General features: G+C 56.8%; 1 protein-coding gene, 1 long non-coding RNA gene and 1 other non-coding gene across 3 annotated transcripts; 2 read left to right on the forward strand and 1 right to left on the reverse strand.

Moving 5' to 3' along the window:
• Positions 1-1,302: 1,302 nt before the first annotated feature.
• On the forward strand, positions 1,303-4,654 carry LOC121666724. Its single transcript, XR_006016753.1, has 5 exons — positions 1,303-1,398; positions 2,110-2,198; positions 3,240-3,327; positions 4,290-4,409; positions 4,572-4,654. It is a non-coding gene; the product is annotated as an uncharacterized LOC121666724 (long non-coding RNA).
• Positions 1,965-2,040, forward strand: LOC121666787. Its single transcript, XR_006016798.1, has one exon. It is a non-coding gene; the product is annotated as a small nucleolar RNA R38 (small nucleolar RNA).
• A 1,069-nt stretch (positions 4,655-5,723) lies between the features above and the next one.
• Positions 5,724-16,120, reverse strand: ST6GALNAC2 (ST6 N-acetylgalactosaminide alpha-2,6-sialyltransferase 2). The gene is made up of 10 exons (XM_042032636.1): positions 15,747-16,120; positions 10,412-10,504; positions 10,235-10,292; positions 9,446-9,620; positions 8,530-8,695; positions 8,308-8,446; positions 8,039-8,142; positions 7,805-7,888; positions 7,121-7,220; positions 5,724-6,925 (listed from the first exon to the last, which is right to left on the reverse strand). Exons 1-10 carry the CDS (start codon positions 15,869-15,871, stop codon positions 6,758-6,760), a joined length of 1,212 nt encoding a protein of 403 aa, XP_041888570.1. The 5' UTR covers positions 15,872-16,120; the 3' UTR covers positions 5,724-6,757.
• Between the last annotated feature and the right edge of the window lie 3,918 nt (positions 16,121-20,038).

Genomic DNA, 20,038 nt, shown 5'->3' on the forward strand with positions numbered 1-20,038 from the left:
TCCCTTGGCACATCCAAGTTACATCTTCTCTCCTTCCAGGATGTGAACGCTGCACAAAGGGGATTTTAGTTGTTTTATTTTTTAAAACCTGCCTCCCGTGGGGACTTAAAGGGCTAATTCTGGTTGAATTAAACAGGTTATATTTGCTTATTTAGGAAGCTAAAAGCAGCCAGGCAGATTGCCAGCCATATCTTCAAGGAGCAAAGGCTGCTTCGGTGAAGGCTGCTGTTCTGTATCGTCATCTGCCTTCCTACCAGGCCAAACACTCATTCCAAACAGGGGCAGGAGGACCCTTGTGTACTCATGTCAGAGCCCAGGACTCTCTGCAGGCTGCTCTTCCCTGCCAGGACAGCTTTCAGGCTTTCTGCATCTCGCGGGGGGCACAGAGAGCTGGGGAACACCTCACAGCCAGCCGCTTGTGTTGGAAGCAGCTTATTTATACCAGCACGTCGGCATCTCTCTACAGCCTTCTTGCAAATTATCTTCTTTTTAAAAGCCTCCTGCAGCCTGTTGAGTCTTTAAGAGAAGCTTTAAGAAACAGCATGGGCCATTCTGGAGAGCAAAGGGAATGTGGGAACCTGGCAACTTTCCACGAGCACACCTCTGAGCCAAACACCCCAAGGGATCGCGAATCCCACACTTTCCAGACATTTCAGGGATGACACTGGGGCTGTCATCTCTACTCAGACTTGGCTGCTTTCAGATTCCCATTTGTTGGCTTTCCGTTCCCATCCACTGGAGCTTTTTACTGCAAGGATGGATAAACCTTTGGGGCAAGAAAGTAGATATTAGCAGTTCTTATTTTTCTTCTCCTTGGTTCTTTCTGCACTTTGTTAATGTTCACACAGATTTCATATACAAGCTAAATAGAATCATCCATAGTTTCATACATAAGTTACAATTTCATTTATAGTTTCATATGCAAGCTAAATAGGATCCTGTGGATTTCACGTCAGGTTTTAACAGCAAAGGACAATCACAGCACATCCTGGAAGCATCGCACATTCAAAGAGTGGAACATACATTTGCTAACTAATCTCTGACTAATCCCCGATCTCCCACTAATTAGCCCCTTCCTCCATGAGCTAATGCATATTCAGCCTTTTGAAGCATTTGGCGTGCTAAGCACAATCATACACTTCTCCCTAAAGAACAGAGGACATGAAGAATTAATAAATAATTAGTAAATGCCAGTAATAAGTGGGATGAGGGGGGCAGAAGCGCTGTTTAGTCCTGAGGGGCGGGACTACAGTTCCCATCAGCCCCCGCGCCCCAGGGGGCCCGGCCTACAGTTCCCATACGCCCTCACAGATCAGGACTACAGTTCCCATGAGCCCCCGCGGCCCACCCCTCTCTCCCCGCGGTCTCTGAGGCAGCATGGCGGCGGAGCGGTGTGCGGTGAGTGGGCACGGCCGCCATCCGCCGCCATCCGCGGGCACGGCGGCCTCGAGGGGCGCGGGGACGGCGGGAGGCTGCGCGGAGAACTCCCGCGCACCGCCAGAACCGCCCGTAGGGCTGCAGCGAAGGCTTGAGAGCTGCATGGGGGTCGTGATGGTGGCCCGGCCCCCCCGCCATGGTGGATGGAGAGAGCAAGGCCGGGGGCGCTGCGCTCCGCGGGCTCCGGCCCTGCCGTGGCGGGGCTGCGCCGGGTACCGCGGGCTGGCCCGAGCGGTGCTCAGCTCGCAGGGTTTCACTCCGCCTGTGCTGATTCTTCCCCAGCGGCATTTGGGGGACAGCGTTTCCTGGGGAGCGGGTGCGGCTCAGCCGGGGCGCTGCTGTCGGGGCAGCCTCCGAGCACCGCGAGGCGGGGGTCCAGCGGGCAGAGCCCCCTCGCACAGCCGGGGCCGGGGAGCCACGTGTAGCCGCAGGTGTCGGTGCCACCCGGGTGAGGAGCGTGATAGCTGCGAGGGCAAGAACAGATTTGCGGTTTGGGGTGGTCCTGCACGCTTTAGCTGCTCTGGAAGCTGAGCTAGTGATGATAAAAGTTATCCCTGTCTGAATTTGATCTTTCCTCTGTGGAAGCGTGACTCTGAGGCTCAGTGTTAGAGACACAAAAGTAAAGGAATGGTTTGTTATCTGAACTAACTCTGTCCCCTTTCTCGGTTTCAGAGCACGACACCGTGTCAAGAAGGGGTAAAAACACTCCCGTGGCTGGGGAGCTGATTTACCCACTGGACTGACAGTGCACCTGCACAATGGTGAGAAACAGCAGCATCTGTCTTGGCACAGTGTGGTTTTTTCTCCTCTTGGTGGGTTATGGAAGAAAGACTCTCTCTGCTGTGTCAAATCATATCCTCCTGCAACCCTGGGTCTCCTGGGAGGGATATAAAAGCCCAACGTCTTGATGAATGTAATTAAGCCAGTCAAGGCTGTAGCTTTGTCACAGCTGGCACCCGAGTGTGCTGCCCTTTGCTGCCGCAGAGCACAAGCTGAAAAGCAGCACAGAATGAATGGGAATTTTACTGGTGTTGGTGCCCAACAGAGCCCCTGCTTGTCAGCATGGTCAGAGATGAGCCAGAGTAGAAGGATTAGAGGTAGGAGGGATTGCATGACAGCCCATTATGGAGACACTTGACACAGCTCATCTCATAACTGTATCTGTCACAGAAATAGACCTAGTGACAGAATAATTGCTCTGTTTGCCTACCTGGAGGTGCCCTGGGACAGTTTCAAGCTTGCACCAGGTTACTGGGAGTGGGGAGGTGCAGCTCTCCTGCCCCAAAGGGTCATCCTGTGAAGGACACACCCTGAGGAATCCTCCTGAGGGGATGTGGCTGTCCTAGGTCTGAGGAGTGCATTTCTCAAGATAAACCCATAGACAAATTACACCATGGATGGATAGATTATTCTTGTGTGCAGGGAACAAGTTAGACTGAGAGGTTTCTGGAAGATGATGAGGAGAATGTCAGGTTGAAACAGCTTAAAAGGGTCCAAACCACCAACGTGTCAGAGCTGGTGGGGTTTTTTTTCTTAAGCAAGGATTTAAATAGCATCCACCTCCCAAAGTTCCTTGTCTGAATGAGACAGCCCCCTGGCAAACAAGCTCCCCTGTGTCTTAAGGGACAGGTTTCTGCTCTGCTAAGTTTGTGAGATCAAATTTGCCTGTCTCTGAATGGAGAATTTGTCGAATTCTTGCTCTGTGATCCAGTGCTGGGTTTTTTTCAGGAGAGGTGAGGAAAAGAGGACAAATTTTATTTAAATCGCTTGTGCTAACAGTGTTCATTGCAACTTGTATTTAGGAGGAAATGGTCCTGCAGAATCCTGAGGCTGCTCTTGCCCAAAGACAGCTTTGGCCAGAGGGCAGCTGCTACATTGGGCTTCAGGCTGGTAAGAGAATTGAATTCTTCAGTATTGTGTGTTGTTTGGTTTTAATTCATTAATTATATGCCAGGCCTGTAGACACATTGAGTGACCTGCTGAGCCTAATCTCTGAAGTTTTACCAGGAAAAACCCCAGGGAGAACAGCTGTGTAGCCAGGGCTGGGACAGACACTGAGCCTGTGATGTGCTGTTATCCCTGTCTGACACTCAGCTTGAGGAGGAAAATGTCCACTGAGGCTCAGCTACTTCCCTTAGTGGGTCCCCTGCTCCTTGCAAAGAGCCCACAGGCGTGAGTGGCACCAGTGTGACAGAACCCTTCCCCTGTCCTGCCACCCTGTGATGTGTGACAGCAGCCAAGGGCAGTCCCAGGCACAGCTCCCTGCAGCCCTGACATAGCTGCAGAGCTGCTGTTGTCATAGCACAGTTTAGAGCTGTAAAGAGCTTTCAAGTTCCCTATGCAAACAGTGACAGGTTGAAGGGCAGATAAGAAATGCATTTTTTTATCTTGCTTGATGTACAGTCACTGAACACACAGGCTGGAACAGCACTTTGTCTTGGGCAGCTGACAGCTGCCTTCTGCTAAATGATTTTATGCTTTATTGAGCAGAATTTGGTTTTGTTTGCAGAAGGTCAATAACGCTTCTGACAGGCTGCCCGGCAGAGCTGGTGACAGGGAGTGTCGTCAGGAGTCAAGATTGGTTTGTGGAAGGGGAGGGAGTGGCACCACAAATCAGGCACAGGGGTGCTCTTACAGCACAGCTGTCTTCCAGGCAGGATCAGGCACTGGGACAAGCACAGGGAGCTTTTGGCTTCCATGGTGTAACAGGGAGAAGAAAGTGGAGAAGCAGCCTAATGATAAGTGGGAAAAGGAAAACCTACTCGATGCTTTGAGACCAGAGGGCCAGGAATTGTTTCAGAATGGACTTTTTGAGGAAAACAGTTACAGCCTTGGTTTGTGGTTTTTCCCAGCTCTAGAAGGAAGGTGGTTCTGGACTGAGTGTCACAAGTGACTACTGATACGTCATGTGAAATGGCCACCTGTGTGTAGCCTCAGGTTCCTGCTCAGTGGTTGCTGCAGCCACACCACGGGTAAGTGAGCACTAAAACCAAAAAGGATGTGGGTAGCAGTGCCAGTGGTTTGGGTGGGAGCAAGGTTTTGTCTCCTGGGACCTCTACTCCAGATTAAATAGTGCAAATCCTGAATCTTCCAGCTGCTCTGACACTGTCTTGTTTCTTTTTTTTTCCCACCAGGACCTGATCTACACGTGGCTGGAGGAAAAAGTGATTCCCTGCTTTCTTCTGTTTCAGAATAAAATAAGTTGTGGAAAATCTTCCAAGTTGAAGTGGGGTATTTATTTATTTTTGTAAAGGTTGGAGTCCATGCTCATAAAGGTGTTTTCCAGCTGTAATGATTCTGATCCTTCTTGGACAGAAATGGTTTTTTGCAGGTAGGAAGGATTTGGATTAAAACACTTCCTGAAGTGGCAGTTGGGAGCTTACCCTTCATAGCAAACCCGAAGACCTCACTGTCTGCAGATTCTGTCCCAGAAGTAATTAGTGGGAGCAGTGTGACAAAACTAACTTATGGCTAAGGTCTGGTGCCAAACGGTTCTTGTGGTGTGCTTGGGAGTACAGCTGCGACTAAGTCCTTAAAACGGAGTTAAACTCTAGCACCAGGCTCCACCCTTGGCTGGGAATGTCCCTTATTGAGAGGGGAAAGGAAAGGTGCACCTTGTAGTTCCCAATATTTAATTCCTGATGCAGTGCCTGTGAGCTGGATGATTCCAGGCAGGATTGCAGCACCATGACAGCACTGTCCTGCTCTGATGGCACCTGAGGCTTGGCCAGAGCTGCTTTGAGGAGGTTTCAGTGTCTTGGTCAAGGGCTGTGAGGATCAGGCTCATTCGTGTCACAAAAGGTTTTGCTGAGTGTTTGGAAACACAAAACAGGCCTGACAGGCTGCCGTGGTGCCAGTGTAAGGTGGCTCTGATGGGAACAAAGGTTAATTTGAGACGTGGGAACACAAGATGGGCCCCAAGCTAGAGATTACATCTGGAACAGGCTTGGAGCCTAACCTGCATCTGGGAACTGGCTGGAAGCAGCCTCCTGGGAGCTTCAGGGGGTTTGGAGGTTCCCTGGCTCAGGGCCCGGGTATCTTTTGCCATCTCTGTACACCAACCTTGTACAGCAAATGGCATTCCAAGTGGAAAAGGACTGTGCTCAGAGCAAACACATCTCCCAGTCTCAGTCTCCATGATTTAAACCTGTTCCCATCCCCATCTGCCTCTGGAGCTGTTCCCCAGTTGAAGTCTCTACTCCCTGTTACTGCTCCTCTGCTGTGGGAGGTAAAAGGGGGGGGGGTGTCTCACCCCACCCAGTTCATCAAAACAACAGAAACAGGAGTTAAGGAAAACAATCATTCAACATTTATGTAATTACAGAAAGTGGGAAAGTGTCTGGCATTACACTGCTCTGTCTCCACCCTCCAGCCCCACCAGCTGGAGAAGCCTCCCCAGGTGGGTCTCCCTGAGCAGTGCTGGTGTATGAGGGACAGCTGAAAGCTTCAGGACCCTCCTCTCCCTTGGGGTTTTGGGAAGGAAATTAAAAGAGTGACCATCATTTTGACCCACCTGGTGTGGGGCTGCCTCTCAGAGGGCACCACGGAGTCCCTGTGCAAGAAAAGCCTGACAAACACAGTGCCACACACACATGGCTGAGGCCAGCATCGCCTCCGGGCTGCTCAGAGCCTGGACGTGTTCCTGGTGTCCTGGCTGAGCTGCTGTGACCCTCCTTGTGGCTGATGGCTTTTGAGCCCCTTCCTTGTCAGAAAACACCAGATCTCAAGAAGAGGACAGTGACAGGGCCCGCTGTGTGTCTGTCCTGCTGTCTGTGCCACTGACCAGGGAGGCAAACAGATCCTTCTGGAAGGTGGCACACGTCCACACAGCTGGCTGGAGTTGGGACTTTCTGCAGTCTGGGAGGGAGTTGTTCTCCAAACGTGCCACCTCCTGCCACTTGGTCTCCAGTGCAAGGATTTATCCTGCCTGCTGTGGTCCCACCACGAGCATTTAAGGTGAAGGGCATTTTCCATCATCCTCTTCCAGCATCATCCTGCCCCTCCTGTGCTCCACAGGAGCCACTACTGCCCCATAGCCACGTTCATGGGGCTGGCAGGGCACAGCCATGTGCTGTGGTGCTTCTGGGTGCCCCAAAGGCCACGTTCAATCACATTGATCCCTAAGGAAATGCAACATTCCTCCACCAGCTTCAGCTTCCCCATTATCCTCACACCACTGCTGGCTGTGGTGCAGCAGGTCTGCTCCATGGGCTAGCTGGCCAGCTGGGAAGAGCCCTTGGGAGGGAGAAGGTGACCCTCAGGAAAAAGGAGAACAGCCACAAGAGTCCTTGGACTTGCCCCTGTGGGCGACCTCCCAGCCTCAGCGCTGGTAGAGGGTGATGATCCCTGCACGGTGCAGGCTCCTCCACAGCGCTGCCTCCAGCATCATGTCATGGTTGGCATAAAACACCAGAGGTTTCTTCTCCACCTCGTAGTAGTGGTCTGAGAACTGCTCGTAGTTGGCTGTGATGAACCCGTAGGCACTGACCTGTGGGGAGGGAGGTGGGGCAGACAGAGGACAGGGTCAAGGCTTCACCTCGGGTGGTCCATCACCACCACCACCACCACTCCCTTCAGGGACAGGGGACACGTAGGACAGCCACCAGGACACACTGGAGCCGCACAGCAGCCAAAGGGGGGATTTCCTTCTCCCCAGGAGGACAGTGGCCCCGTGGCCCCTTACCTGGTCGCAGGTGTGGAGCGCGGTGAGGAGCATGAGGGCACCGGTGCTGGGCATGTAGAGGGAGCCGTACTGGGTGTTCAGGAGCTCTGACCGCAGGAACCTGATGGTGACACGGCAGCTGTGGGGGCTCAGGGCTGGCACAGCCCTGCAGCCCCCAGACCCACACCCACCCTGCCCTCTCCAGTGGTGCCAGTGCCCAGTAAGGCAGCAGCACTGCGTGAAACACGGGGCTCAGGCGGGTTCTCTGACAGCTGCTCTAAGGTTGAGCTCATTTGCACAGAGATTAGTAAAAGGCACTTCTCTGCTGTTTGGAACCACCCCAAGCCAGGCACCTGCTTTCATAAAAGGCAGGAGAAGACCATCCCATTGGGCCCTACCTTTGCTCCTGTTAGACTGGGACAAAATGTAATTTGTTTTGGGGAACGGGAGTAAGGTGAGCACAGGCAGGTGTAGGAGGGGATGTGAGCTGTGCTGCAGTGAGCAGGAATGGCAGGGGGGAGATGCCTCTGCGTTGTGTGCAGACAGCAGGGCAGGGGTGGTTCCAGTGTCTGGGGAAGACTGGGACTGCACTTTGATGCTGGGCAGGTACTGGTCTGTACTGGAACGAGCAGAGGAGGGAGGCAGGCGGTCTGAGCCCAGCCCAGAGCAGAGCCAGACAGCAGCCCCAGTGCTCATCACCCTCACCTTGCTGTCAGGTACTGCAAGAAATCAGGATGCAGCAGCTTGAACTTCTCTGCAGATGTCTCCGGTCCAAAATACTTCTGTGGCCTGCAGCAGGGCAAGGAGAAGGGCAGAACTTTGTCATGGGAGTCCTGGAGCTCCTTGGGGTTTATCCCAGTAGGGACAAATGTGGGGTGAGGATGGGCAAGTCATGCCTGCGCCACCAGGGCTGCTGGGGAATCTTGGGGAGCTACTCACTCGTCCCCCTTGTCTGAGCCCTCGGGCACTGGGCTGCCCTGGATGGCTGATCTCAGCATGATGTAGTCACGGATGTCCGAGGGGATGAAGATGTACTTCACGTCCTGCAGCAGGGACACAGACGTGGCACTTGCAGGGGGGTTTAAGGACACTGCCCACGCTTGCAGCTGAGGACTGAGGGCTCCCGAGAGGGGAAGAAGGTCTCAGAAGCAAGCCCAGCCTGAAGGGACAATTTGGATCAACTCCCCAAGAAGCCCTCAGGGTCTCACCTTGCCCTGGGGGATCTGAGTGAAGCCATACTCCTCGTAGGCAATGAGGGAGTTCTTCATGGTGTTCACCGTGAAGCCGTAGAAGGAGACCTTGGTGCCGACATCCTCCTCAAAGCCTTTGATCACGGCACCGTTGAGCCTGCAGGAAAAGCGGAGAACACGTGTCCAGGGCTGGCATCTCCCAGCACCCACGGCCCCATCCTGCCTGGGATTCATCCTCACCTGAAGACCAGGTCGTGGCTGTCAATGGCCTTGCCCTGCCGTGAGCCATTGAGGATGCCACCGTTGCCCACCACGGCACAGCGGACACAGCCCCCGGGGAAGGCGGCCCTGTCGAAGAGGTGCCGGTTGGCCGAGGTGTTGAGGAGCTGCAGGGTGCTGCCCACCACTGGAATGGAGTAGGATGTGGCCAGTCAGCAGGGAAAAGGTGTGTGTCAACCCCCGTGAGCACGGGCTACAGCACGCACAGAGCTGGCACAGCACAGCCAGGAGCAGCACACAAGGAAACTCACACCACCCCCGTGCAGGAAGAGAGGTCTGCAGGTGGGGTATGGGGACACCAGACAGTCCCTCCTCTTCCAGCTTGGTGCCACCTTCTCATATCTCCCCCTGTTCCTAACCCTGCTCCAAACAGTGGCCACCCAAGGCTGCACAAGGCACAGGGATGTATCCGGACATCTCCAGCCCCAGCCCTGCAGATGCTGCTGCCTGTGGTGGCCACGTCCCCTCCTGACAACGTCTCTTTGCAACAGCCACTGGTTCTCTCCTGCTCGCCGTTCCCAGCACATCCCAGCCCAGGGATTGAAGCCAGCGGCTGCCGAGGAGAACAGAGAGTGGGTTTGGGGTGGGAAGGGAAACAATCTCCGTGCACAACAATGGAGCGAGTTATCCGAGCTCCTCTGGCCCCAGTTAATAATCATGGACACACTGGAGCCTTTATTCAGGAAAATGTCACAAGATGCAGCAAGCGGTGTTTGCAAAGCCGCACCCTCCGCCCTTTGCCCCGGGAGGTGGGCTGGGGAGAAACCAACATCCCTGGCTCCTCTGCAGGGCTCCTCTGCCTGTCCCACATCTCCATTCCCTTCCGCTGGGCTCCCCAGTCCCCTCAAGCTGCCCCACATCCCAGCTGGGTCTGTACCTGCGAGGGACAAGCCTTGCCAGCCATAGGGGACGTGTCGTGCCTTCAGCCTTTTCCAGCTCTCCAGGGTGAAGTGCTGGTCCCACATCAGCACGGGGGTGTCGAAGTGGAAGATCTCCCGGAACGTGGGGTCTGCCTTTGCTCTGGCCATCACTGAGCGGAGGCAGGGGCTGGGCTGGGAGGGAGGAAGGAGGATCCCCATTCAATCTCCAGCCTGGGTCTGCCTTCCCTGTGGCACCTCCACCCCTCAGTACGCACCAAGGCGAGAGCAAACCCAGGGACAGAAATGCTCCCTGTCCATCACACGTTCTGCTGGGTCACCCAAGCGGGGCACTGCCTCACGCCTCGGCTTCGTGTGGCAAAACAGCCTTTGGCACCCAGCTCAGCGGGGCTGGGAGAACCAGGGCTTACAGAGTCACCTGAGAGTGTGAAAGGTTCAGCACCTTCAGGTGAGGGCACCCCATTAAAGGGCTCTGCTCTATGAGAACAGACCAGTGACAGTCCCCCCACCAGGGCCTGGGTCCATCCCCACGAGTCTCCAGCCTGGACTGCTGGCCCAGGAGTCCCCAGGGTTTGGAGGGAGTGGGTGATGCTGGCTCCAGCCTCCACACTGGGCAATGGCAGCAGGGAGGCCTGGGGAGGATCACGTGTGGATGGGACAAGGTTGCTCCTCTGTAAACCCCTTCCAGAGGAAGCTGCTCCTCCTCAGCCTCCCCACACAGCTCTTCAACCAACAAAACCCAGCACAGAGAGGCACCATGGACGTTACTGTGCTGTGCTAATGATTACCTGCTTTCTGCTGGGCTCCGGCTCCTCCAGCTCGGCAGAGGGCTTGAAGGAATTCCCACTGGGATGGGGGAAACATGTGGCAGAGTTAAAAATCCATTGCTTGGGCACTGGGGAACTGCACAGTGGGCAGGGAGCTCCCAGTTCCTGCCAGGATGGCTGAGCATCTTCCCTCCTTACCTGTCCAAGCTGCCTCCAGGAGCCCACCTGCGGCTGCCAGCTCCATGTGGTGTCCCTGAGGGAGCCAGGACCAGCGGCTCTGGCTGCAGCAAGCTGGGAGAAGACAAGTGAGGGCTCAGCTGAGGAGGTGACACTGAGCACTCCAATATCCCCCCACCTGTGAGAGCCACATGTCTCCCCTCCACTGCTGCCTGTGCCCACCCATCCCTCCAGTTGTCTCCCCTCCACTGCTGCCTGTGCCCACCCATCCCTATCTGCAAGTGGAGAGACGAAGCTTTGTAAAATGCAGGGTCTGTGCAGCCACCATCTCCTGGTGGGTCCCACCACCAGGACTCCCACAAACCAAAAACCACAGCCAGTCCAGTCTGCAGCCTTGGGCGAATCCTGCTGAGACCTCCGTGGCTCTTCCCACCATCCCTGAGTCCCAAGAGGACCAGACTGGAATAAACTGGACAGACCAGCAGGACACATTTAATTGTTATATTGGAGAAGCAATCAGCAACCGGGGTCTGGAGGCTCTCGGGGTGCATGGGACCCCCTCTGCCATGGGAGTGGCTGGGGCATGCCCTGATCCTTCATTAGTAGCAGGGGCTGCCCACCCTGAGCAATTTGGGGTGCCCTGAGCCCCACGGGGCCAGGCTGAGCTGACCCAGCCCCTGGGTGAGCACTGGGGCTGGGGGTGGGCAGGGTCGCAGCCTGGCAAGCAGGAGTGGAAGCCCACAGGAGGGGAACAGGCTCCCATTCATCCCCACACAGAAAGGCCCTTCAGAGCCCCCCGGCCAGCCCAGGAGGCAGGTGCTGCGGCCAGAACGGGGGTATTGTGGAGGAACAAGGGCTCCTTGTTACGGGATCTCTGCCTGGGAGCCTGGGGACAGGTAGAGGCAGGTGGGGAGCGGAGCTTCACCCCCTCCCCCCCTGGCACAACACTGCCTGGCACAGGGGCACAGCAGGCATTGGGTTTCTGTCCCTGCCACAGCCCCTGTCAACAACAGCAGCGCCCACAGCCCTGCCAAGGAGTGGATCCAAACCCGTTTGCCACCCAAATCCTGCTCTGTGCCGCTCTGGGGGCATGGCATGACATGGGGGGACAGCCCAGCGCCCTGCCTGGGGTCTGGCACTGGGAGCTGGAGCATCTCCCCAGGCGTGAATGGAAAGGCAGTGTCAAGCAGGTTTTAGTCCCAGCACCTTCCTTGCACCATCCCAGTGCTGCCAGCTTTGGGCAGGGGATGCTGAGGGTGCAGGAGGCTGAGCCCCAGCAGCAGAGCAGGGCAGCTTGTAAATCAAGACTGTGTGTCTTGCCTTGGTGTCCCATGGGAAGTCAGGTTCCCAGCAGGAGCAGAGTCCTGGAAAGCCCCCACCACTCCAAACACAAGGCTACAGCCCAGGGGTCAGCACAGCGTGGCCCCCACCAGCTCATCCCTGAGGCTTATCCTGGGATCGTCTGAGCAAGCAGAGAGAGGAGGGAGGGAAGATCCCCAGGAGGGTCCATCAAGATGCAACTGAGCCATCCCAGAGAGATGCAGAGCTGCATCTTTCTGCAGGGCCTTTCTGTTATCCCTGAGAGCATCCAACTAATCCCAGCCAGAGCAAACCTGCCTATTCCCTTGGCTTGCAGGGAGCAGGGCCTGCACACAGCAAGGGCAAGGCCATCCAAGGCTGTACCAGACTACACTGGAAGCTGCTCATTCAGCCCAGGCACTGACAGCACACCCTCCAGAGCAAAGCTCTCCCACACAGGTGTCCCACAGCTCTGGACACTGAGTGGGCTCAGCCCTGGGGAGCTGCCCTGGGGTGCAAGGAGCTCACCCCAGGGAGCTGCCCAGCCCCACGTGCTGCCTCCATCTCACAGTGCTGCCTCCATCTCACAGTGCTGCCTCCATCTCACAGAGCAGCTGATCCCCAGCCCATGTGCCTCAACAGAAGAGCTTATCAACACCTCCACCACCCAACCCACCAACAGACCAGCGACTGGGGAAACCTCCCTGCTCCAAGCCCAGAGCTGGCTCCTGCAAAGCACTGAAGTCCCTACGTGCAAAGCCCCTGGGTTGGTCATCCACCCCTTTTCTGGCCACCGAGGTGCAGCCCCCCTGAGGCTGTTACCCTCACCCACCACAGCCAAGCTTGAGCTGCATCCAAGCAGCCTCTCCCAGCCCCACCACCTCCCCAGCTGCAGCTGCACATCTCTGCCCACCCAGCCCCTCCCCAGCTCTCCAAGCTCTCCTGCTCTTATTTCTTCCCTTCCCCTTCCCTGCCTCATTCCAGTGCCTGCAGCACAAGGCAAAGCCCTGGGCACTGGCAGTGGGAGGGTGCTGTGCTACTTTCTGGGCTGCCAGGGATGCTGTGGGAGCCCCAGGGGGTTCAGCCTGGCTGTGCCCAGGATGGAAGGAGGTGGGCACAGGCAGCCTGGTAGGTTGGCTCCTGCGGACCTTCCAAGGGCACTGGGCCCCACCTCCACCCATGGCTGGACACAGTGGGTGGCACCTGCTCATCGTTTCTTCCAGGACTTGTGCAGAACTGATAAATCAGTGCCAGCACCTCCCTGCACTTCCTTGCCAGCTGTGGGTGCTGGAGCCAGCTCCTCAGCACCGCTGCTGCCCAAACCCTGCCGGGAAGGGCGTGGGGCAGCCGGTCCCCCACCAGACAGCGGCTCGGCAGCATGATGGGGAGCCAAGCGTTTTGACGTCACCTGCCAGGATGTGGTGAAGCGCCTCGTGCTGCTTGGTTGACTCAGAAGATGACGACCCTGCCCAGGACCAACCGATGCACAATGGGGCTGCAGGAAGGAGTGGCTGAGGCTGCCCGGGCACTGGCGGTGGCAGCAGAGCCAGGCAAGCCTGGGTGCACTCCCTCACCACCGGGACATTCACAAATATGACGTTTCTGGTCCATGGCCATCCCTCATTTCCGGAAGATAACGCTGTGTGTGAGTGTTGTGAGCACACACTCTGGCCTTATCTTCAGCAAATACTCCCAGGGCCACACAGAGATGTTTGAGGGAACTCAAACAGCAACAAGAACCCGCTCTTGCTCCACCTCACCATGAAGGGCTGAGCTCCGGAAGCATCTTTCCCTGGTGCAGAGCCAGAGTGGCACAGTGAGGCCAGAGCTCCTTGCTCATCCCATCTGCCGTAACAATAAAGCCACAAGCAGAGCCAGCAGCCCAGCAGTGGGGTTTGGGAGAGATGGATGGGAAGGGAGTGGGAGAGGGCTGTGCCCAGCTGAACCCCAGGGTCTCCAGGGATTTGGCTCCCTCCATCCCAGCTCTGCAGGGACCAGGGCATTTTGCCCATTTCCATAGGGCCACCAGCTTTGTGAGGAGCTGGAGGGGGACTCGGCGTTGCTGTGGGGAGCTGGTCCTGGGTTAAGGTCGCAGGCATCCATCAGGGGATCAGCTTCCTCCTGATCCCCTTCGTCCCCCTGTACCTCTGCATGGAGACACTGCTCACACAAACCTTCTGCTGAAACTGAGTCACCTGCACCCACAGGTGAGGACCCTGACCCTCCTGTCCCCACTGGAGAGTGGGAAGGGAGTGCTCTGTGATGGCACCTCAGCCGTGTGAAATGCCGGCCAGCCCAGTTCCAGCTCCAGACTCAGCCCCACACCCAGGCAGGGCAGCACCAATTCCTCCAGGGACACAGCTCTGTCTGGACGAGCAGCACTCACGGGGTGCCACGTTTGTAAACACAGGGAATCGAAGCCAACAGGCCACACTCTGGCTTGGGCTTAGCTTTAGGCGTTGAGCTAAAACCAAGAGGAGGGTCCAGGAGAGCTTTGAAGCACAGGTCAGCTCTGTGTTAACCTCACTCTGGGCCTCTCTCTGGAGCTGGACAAGCTGACCCTTGGTCCCATCAAGGGGCTGTAGCCTGGGTTGACTTTCATGGAAGGTGACCTGGGGCTGCGGCAGGTCTGGGCAGGGTTAGCCTGACATGTGGTGGGGGAACCTGCTCCCTGCTTCCATCCCATGGGTTTCCTCCACACCCTGCTCTCGGCTGGGTCATAGACCCTGTGCCTGGACAGGAATGGAAACCAGCCGCGGCTGGTTTCCATTCCCAGCTGCAGCGTGGTCCTCGGGCACGTTCTGCTGCCCTCCTGGGCCCCAGTTTCCCCTCTCGTGGACATCAAGCTGCTCTACACCGCAGCCGTGACTGCCCCGGGCAGCTCCCGGTAACGCTGCCGCTGGCACCGCTGAGCACCGGGCACGGCGAGAGTGGAAAGAGCCGACAGCCAGCCCGGGCTGCTGCAGATACTCGTGATCCACCAGCCCAGCAGCAGAGGGGACCTCTGCCTTGGGATCGGCCAAGGAGAGCTCCCAGCTAGGGAAGGGAGAAGGTCTGAACCCCAGGGCAGCCCAGCCGGCTGCATCCCCAGCAAATCCCGCTGTAAATCTCACCCTGCCCAGGACCGGCTCCGGTCCCCACAGCATCCCCCACTCCCGGGCAGCGCCCGGGCAGCTGGGCTCCGTCACACCGATGGCACCCAAAGGCACCCGGGAGGAGGTGAGGGACACACACAGCGCTCTCCTGGCCCATCACCTGATGCTCATAGGGGTCAGGGCAGCCGGTCCCGCAGCCCAAGCGCTGTGCCGGCTCCTTCCCCCGCCCGCTCATCCGCACTCCGCGGGGATCCCCGGGGCACCCCAGCACCCCCTCCCGCTTGGCACGGGGGAGGCTCAAGAAGGTGCCTCGGGAGGTTTGGAGGATGCAGGGAAGGCAGACGAAGGGGGAGTTGCAAATTGCTGGAGTTTGGAAAACGCTGCAGCCCTGAGTTCGCGAGCGGCGGGGGCAGCCCGGGGGATCCAGGAGGGCAGCCCGGGGGATCCGGGACTGGGGCAGCCGTGCCCTGCCCCTGCCAAGGGGGGGGGTCGGTGCAGCTCCATGGGGGCCAAACCTCCCCCGGGACAATCAGCCGGCTCCGATCCTGCACCAGCCCGGCGGAACACGCGGCGGTTCTGGCCGGCAGCTGAAGCGGGTTTGATCCTCACCCTCAGCCGTCCCTGGACTCAGCAATGGTTTCTTCGCATTGTGATGGGCTGAACCCGCGCGGGGACCCCTGGAGACCCCCCCCCCCATGGCCTCGGGGTCCCGCTGTGGGCAGCCCTGGGCTCGGCTGGTGGCCGTGGGCAGGAGCCGGTGCCCAGGACTCAGAGCGGGGGCAGAGCCTGCTTCCAGCACATTTTCCAAACCAGCCCACGGCCGGGGGCAGAGCTGGGATCAGCTGCGCTAAGGGGCCCACACCGGCACCCCGATTCCCCGCCTCCATCCCAGCGCACGGTACCTCATGCTGGATTTACAGATCCCTGCCTCCCACCCCTCTCCAATCCCCGTCCCCCCTTACCTGGCTATGATCCTCTGGCTGGTGGGCGCCTCCACCGTAGCGTAGTAGTGACTGTAGAGGAGCAGGGAGGATGTTAAACCTGCCAGGAGCAAAAGGCAGAGCCTTTTCCAGTGCGGGGACCCCATCCCGGGTAATTCAACCACTGGAGCCGCGCAGGCGAGCGGGAGCGTGGCAGCCGGCCCCGGGCACACAAACTTCCCGGCCCCTCTCCTTTCCCAGCCCCGTAGGCGCGGACACCGCTGTGGACTGGCTCCGTCCTGCCCCGGGTGCCCAGCTGCACTTCGGAGCAGGCTGGGATATTCCTCCGGAGCGGTGGGAGGGAGGGTGTGAGCCGGAGGGAGGAGGCACCAGGCTGACTGGTTCAGACTTGCTGAGAAAAAAAGCACTTTTGAGCTGCTTTTTCTCCGAGCTGGGGATTAAACATTTACCCAGACCAGAAGAGAAGTGAGATTTTCTTTTTTTCTTTTTTTTTTTTTTTTTGCCTCCTCCACCCACCCACAGCTCACAAACAGGGCTCCCCTTTCTGTAACTTTCTTGTCCGACTCAAAGACATGCGATCACGGCCGGCTGCACCCACACGGACACCCGGCGGCCCCGCGGTATCACCTCCGAGCGTGTCCGCGGGCGCCTGCGGTTATTTTATGCGTGTCAGAAACTGCAGGCTCTGAAGTCGAGACGGACCTTGGGGTGCCCGATAGCAGCACCGTGTCACGTACCCGCAGCCACCCGCTGAACCCTCCAGGAGGGCGCAAATGTGGGGGAGAAGGGGACAAGGGGGGACACCGGTGGGGTGCTGCCACTGAGGAGGAGGGGGGGCATGGCTGGGGTGCTGCCCCCGGGTCCCCGGCCACGTTCTGGCTGAATGGATCGCGTGCATTTGCGGCTAACAAAACCTTTCGGGGCTTTGTGGCAAGCTCGACAAAGAGTTTGGGTTGGAGGAAAGGGGAAACGGGTTTGGGGGGAAATTTGTATGAATTATTTTGGTATTTTCAGAGAGGATGTGCTCCAGTTTCTTTTTTGAAAGAGTATCTTGGTGTTATTTTGGTTCAACTCTGAAAGAACCAGCCTGTGAACTAAAGGATATGCATACCAAAATGTTTGTTGCAGCGGGGGAAGGGACTCGGCAAGCAAACAAGCCTTTTCAGTTGAACTGTAGGGATTTTGGGGGGGGTGGACTTTTAGGAAGTGACCAGACTCGGGGAGCAGCACGGTGGTGAGCCCTGCTCCATCCAAACCCTGTGCCCGTGGCTCCCTGAGCACTCGTGTTGATCCAGGCTGTCACCCACCTCCAGCCCCTCCACAAATTCCCTCCTTCATTATTCAGCCCCAAAACCTGAGGCCAAACCTCCGTCCCTGTTCCTAAGTCCCACTGAGCACCCTCAGGCCGGTGCACTCACTGTGGCTGCATTTTCTCCAACACTCCTTTATCCCCTCAGATCCAACCACTCTCCGCTTCCTTTCCAGCCTGCCCAGACAGGTTCAAAGGAAGATAAAAGCCAAACACATTTTAACAGGAGTTTGCTTCCATCTCCACTTGCTTCCACTACTACAGACCCTCCATTGCCAGCCCTGGTCCTCTGGGAATTTTGGCTGTGTGGGGATGGCACCGAATTGGCATCCACAATGTGCCCAGGCTGCGGTGTGAACACGGGAGCAGCTCTGTGCCTGAGGCTGGCAATGGTGTCAGCGCTGGCCTTGTCCCACTGGGAGAGCGGGCACTGGACCTGGGACACCACAAAGGGATAGTGGCCAGGCTGATTTTAAAGAAAACTTGCAGACAACCCTCCCTGGGAGCTGTAGCAGGAATGGGCATGGGCTGTCTCAGGGAAGGAAAGAGCAGGCAAGGAGCTGGAAGGACAGGACAGATCATCACCATTTGGACACACAGGGAGGAAATCAAGCTTAATGCCCAGCTGCAGCTAAAGCTGAGAAAGGACGAGCAGGAAGAGGGGGTCACACGTACCCCAGAGCAAAAGGCAGCTCAGAGAAATGGGGGTGCATCGAGGCAGGGATTTGATGCTTTTTGCCTCTGTCACTAAAAGCTGCTCCCAGCCCTCAGGGGTACAGGCATTTTCTGGAAGACTCAGAGCCAGCAGAGTGTGGTTAAGAGTCTGGGGTCCTGCTCAGAGGTCCCCCAGCCTGGAGCTGTCCTGACCCGATGTGACTCAGGGTCTGCCTTGTTGGCTCTGACCCGCTGGATGTGCTCCCTGCGATCCGGTGCCTTGGCTCACGTGCTCTTGACTCTGGCCCTTCGTTAACCACAGCTAATTATTACCAACTGCTCAAGTAAGTCACAAGGGACATAGCAAGGCTTGGCTGCAGATGGATGACCAATGGTCCAGAGGAAGTGACTGGGGAAAGTCAGGAATTTGCCATTTGGAAACATTTATGGCCCAATCATGCAAATGCTGGTGGAGTGGCAGCTTCAGGGGCTGGAGGAGCTGGTTTCTTCACATCCCTCTGTTTCCATGATATATGGTTTTCTACTGTTGGTTTTATTTTCAGCGGGGTGAAAATGAGATGCACAGTTCTTCATCTGCTCCACTTGTTTTGTGCTACAATGCATTTTGGACTATGCCCCAAAATTAAGTGGTGCTTAATTTAGAAGTTAAATAAGTGTGAAAAACCTTTTAGGATGGTAGTTGCCAAATAAAGATTAGGAAAAGAACATAAAAGAAATTACAATGGAAACCAGCAAGTATCATTTTTAGCCTGGGCTTTTTATTCCAGTGATTGCTTCTTGGAAACAGAACCCAATCCCTCCCCATGGCTAGAGAGCACAAGAGGAAAATAAACACATTTTGCACCAGCTGGCTGCCAGCCACAGGTTGGTGGAGGAAAATCTCATGGTCTTTGCCATGATGAACTGTGCAGGTGGGAGAATGAGATCTCCAAAAACCTCCTGGAGGATTTATATATCCGAATTCATTCAGTATAGGTCAGAGGTACATTTAAGAAAGTGCCAAAAATCTGCTCATAGAGCAGGTCCCCGAAACGCAGAGCCTGGCCGCCGGAGCAGGTGGTTGTGTCACCCCCAGAGAGCGCGGGGCCATATGGCTGCCTGCGGAGGCACGGCCATGGCAGCATGAAAAATTCATCAGCAGATGTCCCGGGAGGCTGAGGCACGGCCCCTGCCCGGTGGGGCGGGGAGGGCAGCAGGAGCAGCTCGGCCGCAGCTCCTCTCGCCAGGCTCCCTGCCCGGGGAAAAGGGGTCAGGCAAAGCGCCCGCTGAGGATGCTCCCTGACACTCCATGCTTGGATTTGTGGGTGTTGCTACAACCTAAGTCAGGAGAAGTGACCACACGGAGGATGCCTGGAGATGGGGGTGACAGCAAGGTGGTGGCTGCGCTTGGCTGCGGGACCTGAGACGCTCAGGGCAGTGCTCTGCCCTTCTGCCCACACCCCCATGCTGCAGGTGGGAAAAGGGGCTCAGGGGTGCAGCAAAACTGCTCAGAGAAGGACAACGAAGGTGGTGAAGGGTGTGGACACAAATCCTATGAGGAGAGGCTGAGGGAGCTGGAGTTAATAGGCCTGGAGAAGAGGAGGCCTTACCACTCTCTACCTCTTCCTGACAGGAGGGTGTAGCCAGGTGAGGGCTGGCCTCTTCTCCCTGGCAACCAGTGATAGGATGAGAGGACATGGTCCTGTGCTAGGGGAGGTCTAGGTTGGACATTAGGAGGAATTTCTTCACAGAAAGGGTTGTCAGGCATTGGAATGGGCTGCCCAGGAAGGTGGTGAAGTCACTGTCCCTGAAAGTGTTTAAGGAAAGACTGGATGTGGCACTCAGTGCCATGGTCTAGTTGACAAGGGGGTGTTCAAAGATTGGAATCCATGATCTCAGAAGCCTTTTTCAACCAAATTGGTTCTGTGACTCTGTGATCTCTGTGCCAGCGTGGCAGGATGTGGCCCATCAGGGAAACACACCCTGTAGTCCCCTCCTGATTCTCCCCAAAGCAGGAAGGTTGCTGGGAGAAGCCATAGGCTGAGGTGGCAGGTCGGGACCTCAGGAGCAGTGGCAGGACGTGGCTTAGGCTGGCTCATGTTGGCTTGCTCCCCGTGGCCCTGCTGGTCCAGCCCAGCTCTTATCGCAGGTGCCTGCACATGGCAGAGCCCTTGGCCCATGGACCGCTGACCAGGGCCCAGATAAGCCAAACACACAGTTCAAAGGCCATCCCCTCTCCACGGGCATGAGGCAACCTGGGAGGCGCTGAGCTATGCCCTGAAGGGGTGCAGAGCTAGGAAACACCTCTGAGAAATTAGGGTGACAATGCAAACTGCTGCCTTCCCCCTTC

This window comes from Corvus kubaryi, unplaced genomic scaffold, assembly GCF_017639235.1.
Source record: "Corvus kubaryi isolate FWS band 111438036 unplaced genomic scaffold, C.kubaryi_AGA036_p1.0 37353, whole genome shotgun sequence".
NCBI lineage: Eukaryota > Metazoa > Chordata > Aves > Passeriformes > Corvidae > Corvus > Corvus kubaryi.

What these genes read in the sequence shown, in the direction of transcription:
- ST6GALNAC2 (XM_042032636.1), bottom strand. Translation starts at nt 15,871, where the DNA reads ATGGGGTCCCCGCACTGGAAAAGGCTCTGCCTTTTGCTCCTGGCAGGT. An exon ending in AGCCACGACCTGGTCTTCAG is followed by an intron (nt 8,447 to 8,529) that starts GTGAGGATGAAT and finishes CTTTTCCTGCAG; the next exon opens with GCTCAACGGTGCCGTGATCA. An exon ending in CGCTCCACACCTGCGACCAG is followed by an intron (nt 6,926 to 7,120) that starts GTAAGGGGCCAC and finishes CCCTCCCCACAG; the next exon opens with GTCAGTGCCTACGGGTTCAT.